Source organism: Colias eurytheme, chromosome 24 (assembly GCF_061535395.1).
Source record: "Colias eurytheme isolate Ceu_HAF_F1 chromosome 24, ilColEury1 Martin Lab GWU primary, whole genome shotgun sequence".
Lineage (NCBI taxonomy): Eukaryota > Metazoa > Arthropoda > Insecta > Lepidoptera > Pieridae > Colias > Colias eurytheme.
In genome coordinates this window covers 3362854-3374959 of record NC_143003.1, presented here as the reverse complement: position 1 = coordinate 3374959, position 12106 = coordinate 3362854, and the positions used below count along the sequence as shown (strand labels likewise).

Below are 12106 nucleotides of genomic sequence, written 5' to 3'. Positions count from 1 at the left end.
CTCCAATAACTAGTATTTAGATACGGAAGTAAGTAACCGACAAATTCGACAATAATCCAATTAATCGGGCATGCGTGAAAACATCTAGTTATGCGCAAATGCGCGCACTAAGGGGAGAAATGTTTTCTATTTCGGGCACATTTTCAGTTTCAGCTAGCGTCCCGCGGGCGGCGCGCATGTCGCCATCTTACCCGCTATTTTAAAAACCGCGAATTATTGACATTTTTGTTTTTTTTTAATTCCCGCTACTAGAGGGAAAGATGCCGGAACATACAGCCAACTCCGTATCCGGGATTAATATTAAGGTATTTTAGTGTTACCATTTTTGCGTTTTTCTCGAGCACTACCACACAACAATGATGCGGCGTTCCATTGTTATTTTTAAGTAAATATTTGCATTGTTGGTGTGTATAGCATTCTATGCTTTTAATTCGTTCGTTACAAGTTTTTTAGGTAATAAAAGTGCACCTATAAAGTGGTAATAAGGAAATAAGTCCATTTCCTAATAGTGAACGCAAATTCATTCCTAAAGTATTTTTAAAACATGCAAATTATAATAACGGTAGTGGAAACTAGGAACGCATTAATAACAATTTAAATATAGTCGTGACTGCAGTGGCTAACTTTTATGGATAACCGATAAATAGTAGTTTATAAACATAGATCTTAGTTCAACCTTCTGTTAAAACATTATAAACTATATCTCAGAAAGGAAGAAAGTTTATAAAGACATTGTTACACTATTATTCCAATTATAGTAACAATCTATAGCTACTTAAAACGGATGTCATCCTGTCTTGCAGTCACGGATTGGAAAACGTGCGCCAAATTTTCAAAATTATATTTTGTACTGTTGCCAATATTTTCGGAGAAATTCAACGAATATGAGACATTGACGCATAAATGCATTAAATGTAAACAAACTAATTTTGTACTAGCATCTGCTCGCGGGATTGCTCGCTCTAAAAGTTATTATAGAACCTCCAATCCTTGTAAAATCCCCATAGCAACTACATACACTACAATCAGTGAGTGTATTTTCGATGCATAATAGAATAATTTCAATCCTCCATCTTTTCTATATCTACTAAAAACAAAACAGACTATTACTTACGTACCTAGATATTTTTTAGTATTTAGTAATATGTGCTTTCATAGTTACTTTCACGTTTATTATTGAAATGTATCAGAATAAATAGGTAAAAGTACAAAACCGGGTATTGAGAGAGATGCCTTGAAGAGTCACGTCAAGTTTAATACTAGACTAGACTAACAACTTTATTTTCCCTTAGAAACTTTGTATTGTAAATCGATATATGTACAAATATAAATTAGAAATAAATATTTGTGTAGTAAAAAATTCGTTCCGATCTTTAGTCACTTTCTGGGAATAAATTGACTACAAAAGTTACAGAGAAGTTTTCAGAATTCAATTTTGTCCGCTTTGGATACAATTATTAAATTCTTTCCGCTGGGAAAGAGTTAAATTTGTATTTGAAAACCAACTTCAGATTCTAGTTTAGATTTTTTATGGATTTCAATAACAATTTATTAGCCTTCCTGAATTTTGCACGCCTCATAAGCGAAGCGTTCAGGTGGGTACTACTGTCACTTCGCGCAAAACATCTGATTTTACAAACTTAAAATGTCTTTATGTATCATACATTGCACTTGTAAGATAATACATACACACACATATTAAGAAAAAACACTATTTTTAACGTTCATGATATTTTTGATGTCATTTTTGTTATTTAAACTAGTTAAAAAACAGTTTAAAAAAGTTCTGTCTTGGACGTCCGTGTGTCTGTATGTGCGGACAGAGGCGGCTCGTGACAAAATTTTATGGGTGTTCACTTGAAATAAAACACTGAAAATACATGGTGTAAAGCAGTACATTTATCAAAAAAATTACTTATAAAGGAAATACATACGTCTTTCTTTTTGGTGTGCAAAAATATCTATAACTTAAAGCGACAAGACATTCGTAAATGTCTGTTGTTGCTTTCATCACAACCATACAACCACGGTGTTTTCACATAATATTGTTCGGATTTAAACACACGCGTAGGTATATGTTTTCGTTTTTGTCGTACATTTTTGCGTTAAGGTCAAGTTCAGGCCGTGGCAGTCCCTGCTTTCAATTCAAGCCGAATTTGTAACGTTTTAACACACTTTTTAATGAACGCCACATTATAATTGTTCATTTTCACACTCACAAGTAAAACTGATAACTACAGACTATTTCAACACACGTATCTTATGATTTTAATTAGAAAATTCCCGAATTTGCATTCGCGCGCGTGCATTGAAGTTGACTCGAGAGTCGAGTGTTTGTTTATAATATAAATAGTGGCAATGTCGCGCGCGGCGGTAAAAACGAACCGGCAACGTTTGCGGGAGCGGCGCACCGAATTTTGCTATCTTTCCATAGAAAATCTTCTGTTTCACGCGCTCAGGGCACTGGCAAACCATCTCTTTCACTCCTATTGGATTTCGTATTAGGAAATGTACTAAATATTTTTTCATTGGATCGCAATCGTGAGCGCTCCCCTTCGCGCGTTACTGTATAAATACAGTATTATTCAAGTGTATGGAATGATGGATATATTCATTGGTATTGACAGTAGATTTTTACGATTACGATTGATTTTAAATAGTAATAATTAATATTAATAATGAAATTAAGGAGTATGATTTTATTATAATTATTTATGGGAGTTCACTGCACCAGCGCTCCTTAGGGCGAGCCGCCTCTGTGTGCGGATCCTTTTTCTTGTTAACACGATAGCGACCGAAATACTTTACTAATCGAGTCTTTTTTTTTCTCTTACGCTTGAGTATGCTCAGGAATAGAACCCTTTCATTTTTCAGGGTCTGATTCGATGTGGTTTAATTGTTATTAAATAAACAAACATAATAATTAATAAATATTTATTAAAAAAAAATTATGAGGCGTGCACTTTTGGATTTTCCAAATTATTATTTACTTATGTCTGTCCATCTATATCGCATTCAAAATATTTTTATTCCCTTCAGCCATTAAAATATTCACTACATTAATATCTACTACCACTTTGTAAGATTATGAACTACCTCCTATCAGTTGTTCATAATGTACAACAGCATTAACAATTGCCCATCCGTTTCAGAGCTCCCAGAACCGACTGCTCATCAAGAATGGTCGGGTCGTCAACGACGATGGGATGGAAGACGCTGATGTTTACATCGAAGATGGTATTATCAAGTAAGTAATAATGAAAAAAATAATTACGAGTTTTCCTTTAGGATTTTCTTGCCCAAATGATTTTAAGCTGAGTAATGTCGATTTGCTCGAAACAAAATCTAGTGATATGGGTAATAAACTAATAAATGAATATACTTCAAGACTAGAAAAATTCTTGAAAGTCAATTGATATCAAGAAACACATTATCAGAAGTCACTAGTAGTAATTATACATTTTGGTTCTAATTATACAAAGAATAAACGTATTTCAGACTCAGAATTCATAATCTTTTATATAAAAATGAATCGCAAAATGTGTTGGTAAGCGCATAACTCGAGAACGGCTGAACCGATTTCGATAATTCTTTTTTTATTATATTCCTTGAAGTACGAGGATGGTTTTTATGTAGAGAAAACGTAAATATGTACCACGGGCGAAGCCGGGGCGGACCGCTAGTAACTAATAAGTCCACCACCACTAAGCAGAAAGCAATATCCATATGCCATAATTTTGTCCTATTTGCTTCTATTACAATTTTAATTTTTATATAGTTTGTTCACACGCTTTATAATCTTTGAATTTAAATCTAATACGATCAGTCTGTATTGCATAATTATTTATTTTCCTTTATATGGAAGAATATAGTACAAGACGAGTACAACTTCTGCAAAAGATGAAAAGCTAAGAAAAAGTATCGGAGAGTCTTGGTATTGAAATAAAAGCCAAGTTTCCATTTGTCTTCGTAAAACACCGCTATAGTATTGCACATTTCTACGGCATTCAGGGCTGCCACTTGTGAGATATATTTATATCGAGTAATGATTATACTTACATAATAATGTGTTACATTTGTATGCATTCTTTATTTTAGACGCATCATCGACGTTTGAGTAAACCCTGCCTGTAAAATTTACAATTATAAATTACGTATAAGTAATCCATTTATGTCTATCTAGGTAGAGTAAAATCTAGATTTTAGCATAATATTTTACCTCATAGGCGTTTTCGCAATGTAAATCATATCGAAAAAATCGTATTTAAATAAATATTATAACTTAACACGTTGTGAAAACCCTTACCATAGACATAATATCCTTTTCAAGCGACGCGACCGTACTTACTGCATTATATCGAACTATGAACTGAATAGAGTATCCGCTAACATTGTAAATGTCAATGTCAGACTAAGGTCTGAAAACAGACAATAGTACCTATGTTCCAAACTTTACGTATATATTTTCCCAAGAACATTTTCACGAATAGTAACTATGAAAGATTACCATTTTCTTTAAATGAAATTCTATGGCGAACGTTTATTTCATGATGATATCAATCTACTATAATAGATTGGTGACTGTACTAAATTTATAAAATTTTAAATATGGTCCTGTTCAGTGTTCTGTTCATTGAAGTTTTAATGTTAAGTACATATTAACCTATCTTCCTAATCCATACTAATATTATAAATGCGAAAGTAACTCTGTCTGTCTGTCTGTTACTCAATCACGCCTAAACTACTGAACCAATTTGCATGAAATTTGGTATGGAGATATTTTGAAACCCGAGAAAGAACATAGGCTACCTTTTATTGCGAAATATGTACCACGGGCGAAGCCGGGGCGGACCTCTAGTAACCTAATAAGTTTTAACCTATCTTCGGATCATGCCTTCATATTCATCATTTCACTATTCGAGTAAAATTCCAATCTAAATCATTTATTATAGACGGTAGTCTGCCAAGTTTCTAGATTTAAGCTTTGTTTATTTTGCTATTAATATTAATTAATATTAATTAATAGTTAATACATTCGAGTGGTAGTTGACTCCATATGTATTCTTTCTTCACTTCAAACGAATGGCTATTTTAATTTGGTGGTATTAATAAATAACTATATCGTTCATTTATTTGAATGCTCGTTTTGATGTTAACGATTCATTTAATTTGTGACACAATCGATTTAATATAATAGACAGTAGACCACCCAGGTTTTAAATTTTAGTGAATGAAAAGCCAGGCTATATGTATGTACTTTTAAAATAATGCGTGATGTTGAATTAATTTTAAAATATTTTAATATAAACTGTATTGAAATATGCCCCTGATATTTAAAATGTCTCTAATTTTTAAGCCAAGAACAGTTTAGCTCTTTACTAGATAAATATGTTTTGCACGCCTCATAAGCGAAGCGTTGAGGTGGGTACTACTGTCACTTCGCGCAAAACATCTGATTTTTCAAACTTCAAATGTCTTTATGTATCATACATTGCACTTGTAAGATAATACATACACACACATATTAAGAAAAAACACTATTTTTAACGTTCATGATATTTTTGATGTCATTTTTGTTATTTAAACTAGTTAAAAAACAGTTTAAAAAAGTTCTGTCTTGGACGTCCGTGTGTCTGTATGTGCGGATCCTTTTTCTTGTTAACACGATAGCGACCGAAATACTTTACTAATCGAGTCTTTTTTTTTCTCTTACGCTTGAGTATGCTCAGGAATAGAACCCTTTCATTTTTCAGGGTCTGATTCGATGTGGTTTAATTGTTATTAAATAAACAAAAATAATAATTAATAAATATTTATTAAAAAAAAATTATGAGGTGTGCACTTTTGGATTTTCCAAATTATTTTTAAGTTTATCGGTAACATACAAAAAATCAATTGATTTCACTTCATAATATCTACCCACGATAGAATAGTTTCTATCTCAAAACCGGTACCACAGACTACATAAACAAACACTTTCCCAATAAATGGTAAAAGTAACGCGAACGCATTGTTGCACTTTCATTGCGTTTTTTCATAGATCAATTAATTATACATTCAGTACACGCGACGCAACGGTAATTGTACGGTTATTTTTGCTCGGTGATGTAATAACAGTTCCTATTGTCTTTTGTTTGCCGTTTTCCTTCCGTTTATCTGATCGTGGTCATAGAGGTAATTTGGAATTAACAGTTTTTGGATGTTGAGTTTTGTAATAAAATTAAAGAAGGGGAGTTTTTTGTATATTTTAAAATTTGTTATTGATGTCAAAATCCAAAAATGGTACAGGTATGTACTATGTAGTACCTATAGTGATTATAAGATTACATTTTTTGTATAAGACATTGATTTAATATCTTATCTGTTTACCTACATATTTACTGAGTGATAGCTTTTTTATCCCGAGCCAAGCCGAGACGTATAACTAGTGAAAATAAAATTAATATTTAGAAAGCTTTATTATAAATATGTTATAACACGCACAAAAACAGTGCGAAAACAATAGTTTTTAATGTTTTCTACACGCACTATAACACACGTCAATTAGTCATACATATTACATAGGTCATTCGTATTAATTAATTAGAAGCAGGTGGGGTCCTGACACTCCTCTTTCGTTACAAATGGACCGTTAGAAATGAAGGTCAATATGTGTGTTTGTTCGTCAGTCATCTAGGAATGGATTTACAGTTATGAATATTATTTAAATTGGAATTATTGGCTTTGAAGATTTTTATAAGCACGTTAACTTCATTTCATTTTTTGACATCCCTGCAATAATATTTGGGCAGTTCCGTTCTTTTACTCATATCGAAAACCTAATAATTTAGGTAATGTATCAATAATATTTAGAAATAGGACTCATGACAAACAACGAAATCTATTAAAAAATAAATAAAAAAAACAATGAAATGTGAAACGTTCACATTTAACTCACAATTTTCAGCCTTAATTAGGAGCACTAGAAAATTATGTCTCAGTATAAATGAATTCTTTTAATTTTTCACAAAATTCGCACGTTAATAACGGAGCCCTCTTTATTATTCGCTGTGACCCCAACTGACGGTAGGGTGGCCATATTTGAAGGTTAAAAACGTTTTTATATTGAATATTTCCTGTGTTGACGGAATTAAAAAATTGTAAAAAATTGTGTGTTTAAAATATGTAACGGTGATATCTAATAGTAATTATTTGACTTAAAGATTTACACTAATGTTGTAAGTTTTTCATGTAATTTTTTAATAAATTGTGCTAATGTTATACGACTTTTTATAATTAGATTGAAGATAGAATGAAAACTAAACAATTGTCAATCTTGATGTAGCAATGTGTGTAAACACATGTCGAACTATAATTTAGTCTACACTGAGTAATTCTATGGAATCACTATGGGAATCACACCTAAGTATAAAGTGACTATTTTACAAATAATTCAATGTTCATAAAGAATCAAATTTTCGAAATCGTATACCCCTTACAAACTCAACACTAATAAACTATTTATATTCCCAAAAGTTCTAAATAAAATATAAAACATGGTAACACTAGTGTGCATTTAGTCTAGGTAGGGCAATCTAGGTGACTAACGAGCAGAACGTAAGCCTATTTAGACCAGTACCTAGCTCCCTCTAGACCTTGTTCATAATATAAGATACATATATGATAAATGACTTATGTTGTATGTATAAGTAAATATAGTGGAAAAGCTTATAAATATGTGCGTTTATATCTAAAATCTGTTACTAATTTGGTAGTTTTTAAAACATTCCTACGTTTATAAATTATTAATGAAACTGTCGAAGTTGTTAGGTACCTTGAACATAATAATATTATAATGTTGTTCAAAAAATAGCTACATACCTATTGTGTACCTATTTTAAATTTTCAAATCGTAAAAATAAATAGTTTGGAAAATCCAAAACTGCACGCCTCATATTTTTTTTAATAATTATTTATTAATTATTATTTTTGTTTATTTAATAACAATTAAACCACATCGAATCAGACCCTGAAAAATGAAAGGGTTCTATTCCTGAGCATACTCAAGCGTAAGAGAAAAAAAAAGACTCGATTAGTAAAGTATTTCGGTCGCTATCGTGTTAACAAGAAAAAGGATCCGCACATACAGACACACGGACGTCCAAGACAGAACTTTTTTAAACTGTTTTTTAACTAGTTTAAATAACAAAAATGACATCAAAAATATCATGAATGTTAAAAATAGTATTTTTTCTTAATATGTGTGTGTATGTATTATCTTACAAGTGCAATGTATGATACATAAAGACATTTTAAGTTTGAAAAATCAGATGTTTTGCGCGAAGTGACAGTAGTACCCACCTCAACGCTTCGCTTATGAGGCGTGCAATATTATTAGAATAAGTATATAGATATTCGTTTCCACAATTCTCGTATTAAGAATACTTTTTAAACGGAATAATACGGAAAGCGTAGTGCTCGAATCACAGCGAGTAATGAAGAAATTAATTAAAAACAAATTACATATTCATGAACAAGATATGAATAACCATTTTGGATTCATTCGACAATGTTAATCCATTTACATATTATTACGTAATTGCCTTGTCTGAGTGTCAATCACGATTCACGAATGAGCCAAGATCGAGTTGGAATTAAAAAAAAAAAAAAAAAAACATTAAAAATACTTGCATTTATCGTCGTTGCGGGAATCAAATTTAACATTATTTTTTCTAAAACATTTTTTAAAACTACTCCAGGTATGTACAATTTTATGTGTTTTTATTATATCTAAAATATTACTTATATACAAATTTATTTATCCGATTCATTGTAAGAGACCTATATAATATGTATCTTAAGGTACATATATGTATTTAGGTATATATACCTCGATGCCTACCACTAAAGTATCGCATCATAAATTATAATTTATAATAATGGTTGTAGTTCTTTATGTTAAATTAGATATAATGAACAAAAGCGAGCGAGCGAAGCGAATGCTATTATAGCGAATAGCGGTACGGGCTTTCAATGCTTTTCTTTTTCTAATACGCTATTTTAAATCCACAATGGCATAGTGGTAAGTGGCCTTAAATATTGAGTGAGGATTGCGAGTTCGATTCCCAGTATATGTGAATGATGCAAAATGTGTTTTTCTGATATGCATTGCCTCATTTATTTCATATCCATTGCCTTCAAAGTATAATATACCTAAAAGGAAATATCTAATTGCGGCGTTTAGTCAAATTGAGGCAATATTAAATATTAAACTCTACTAGATACAAAACTGTTGTAGGTAGTAGGTACAAACCACAAAAATCAAAATTGAAAAATTAAAAACAACGAGATCAACACAAACATGAACACACATCTAAAATTATCCACAATTACGTAAACGATCTAAACATAATTCCAAAAAAAATGGCGCTTACATCAATCGATGCGTGGGACAGATTAACATTACGTATTCATAAATAATGAATCATAAAAAGTGCATAAAACTTCAGAAAACTAAGTATAACGGTGCATTTACATTAAACGAACACAGAACTAGAGCTAGAGCAAGAGCATTCTTTCGTGATCTTTTAGTGTAAACGAAAACTCGTATTCATTGTTGTTCAGTATTTGAACATTGCATAGAATATTTTCGAACGCACTAAGAAAAACGAAAGAATGCTCTATAGTCTACGCCTTTTTATACTAAAATAATTTGACATAATGGAGTAAAAAGCAGCTTAAGCATTCAGCGTCTGATGTAAATGCACCACAATAGTAGCATAGTAAAAAGGCTTGATTCTCTCCGTTTTGCTAACAATGGAGGGTCAAGCACCTGTTCCAATTACGTCTTCATTGTTAGGGTTGGTAGAAAGTGCGTTTTTGTGAAAATTCACATATTAACTTGCGTGAGTAATATAATATTCTACATGTCTTGTTACGACTTAATTGTTATTGTTTTGATGTACTATAGTTGTTGATTGAAGTTTTGTTATTGTCTTTTAATAGATGACTAGCATGATGTTTAAGAATTATCAAACTAGCTACGCTACAAGATGGTATTTTTAACACGCTTGTATTAACTTCACCTGTATGTTTGTATGTTTCTTCAGAGTTTAGACCTACTTTGAAAGGACAGATTTAATTCAAACACAATATTTGTACACCTATCAAGTACGTTAATTTAATGAGTAGGTATAAACTTTTTAATTTTTTTTATATTATTACAGTTTCCTGCCTAGTTTTACAAGGAGAAATATTATAATCAATAACACCCAAAAGTAATACTACATCATAAACTAGAAGCTAAACAAACATCTATCAAACTGCTCTGATTTCGATATTTTCCTATCGTGATAGGTTTACCGTGGTAATTCAGTAATAACTTAACATCATTATCACGCGTTACACTCATTCAACACAAATAAAAATATAGTTATTATTACCAACAATGGAGTAAATATAATTTATATGACAAGCACCGTTTGATGGATGACTTTGGAGTTATTGTTAACTACGTCCCCAATAACATGAGCAATTTAAAAGCAACTAGTATTATAGTAAATATTATTGTTTCCTATCTTTCTATACTTGGTAGTTGTGGTCTATTTTTCACTTGTCTTCTATTAAATTAAACGAGATAAATGCATCGATTAGCATTTAAACGTCGTTCCAATATGTAATGAAAAATAGGTCACAGAAAATGGAATTTTTTAAAAAGTATTGCCTCGGTAATTAAGGTTAAAATTTCCTCGGGTTAAAATTAAAAGTTCGAGACTAGGTAAGCTAGTTTTGTTTTATTTGTCATGATATTATGTACTTCACTGCTTTCGTGAGAAAACCGGCAGCCAAAAAGTTCGACGACACATTGTGACATCTGTCATCCCGCACTTAGCGTGGTATAAGAGGCCTGTAGAAACAAATATGGCGATAATGTTACGAATAATATGTGTAACAATGAGGCTTTTGTTTATTATAAATCAACTGTTTATAAAGATGTTAAGTAATTTTAATTTTGTTTGATTTGAATATAATGCTTAGGTTGACAGAAACATGAAGTAGGTACTTGAAATATACCATAAGGTAGATAAATGCTATTTAGTTCTATCACATAACTACTTATCCAAATAAATAACACTACCACGCAAGCGATGAACGAAGCCGCGAACAAAATAGTCTTACGAGAACATTATTATATCAAAAAATAATTATAATAGATACTTTAGAAATTGTTCAACCCTACACAAAAGTGCTAATAGTGACCTAGACATGGAAGTGGCCCAGAAAATCTAATTAACTGCAATAGTAACGTCTTAATATTGTTAGTTATGACTCACCTTTACTCGGACTCAAAGATGCTTTAGGGCTGTCAATTTTAGTTAATTATGTTATTTATCAAAGGTACTGAGCGTAATATTTTAATTGGAAACATTGTATTTTATTTAGGAAATATTTTTACTGACCAATACAACTAGTTATCATGTTTTCTTCTTTAGATAGAGTGATTATCGAGGAAGGTTTTAGTAAGTAACTATGTACGATTTATTAGGTTTATATTTTAGATAAGGCGGACGACGCTGCGGGCGTAAAGCTAGTTAGTTAATAATGTCCAATTTACACGTAAAGAAAATAATCCTTTTCTCTTTTATTAGACAGTCATCACGTCCAATCATTCACAAACTTTCACATCGATAAGAAAACCCATATTATCCAATTTTATTTATATCACCATGCGTGATTTCTGTACTTTCGATGAAGTTATCGTGACCGAATGGTTTCCCTACTGTCGTTTTATGAACCTACTGAGAAAGAAAAGCGTAGTTTCGTGACAACATTGAGTTTGGGTTATGTAAGCTATGGCCTATGGTTAAGGTTTAAGTAATTGCTTGTAAGTGTTACTGAAATAGTTGTAGTTAAAGGGAATAATGGTATTATACTTATGGAATTGTAGAACCATTTTGAAATGGTGAAAAGCCGTTACGTATGTTAATTAGGAGGAGAAACTTACAGCTATTTATCGATCTTTTACGTGTAGGTGTACTGTATATAATATCACTACATAGAATAAAAAAGTCGCTTTCTCTGTCCCTATATCCCTATGTAGGTATACTTGAATCTTTAAAACTACGCA

General features: G+C 31.4%; 1 protein-coding gene across 2 annotated transcripts in view; it reads left to right on the top strand.

Annotated features, from left to right (window-relative positions):
- CRMP (Collapsin Response Mediator Protein) overlaps positions 1-12106 on the top strand; it is a 49524-nt gene that overhangs the window by 22792 nt on the left and 14626 nt on the right. The window contains exons 1-2 of one of the 2 annotated variants that reach the window (XM_090115772.1): positions 143-305; positions 3153-3247. In XM_090115772.1, coding sequence (XP_089971898.1) covers positions 261-305; positions 3153-3247 — 140 coding nt within the window. In that variant the 5' untranslated portion in view covers positions 143-260. Of the gene's footprint in view, positions 1-142; positions 306-3152; positions 3248-12106 lie in introns of those variants that run through there. The other variant, XM_090115773.1, reaches the window with a different exon arrangement.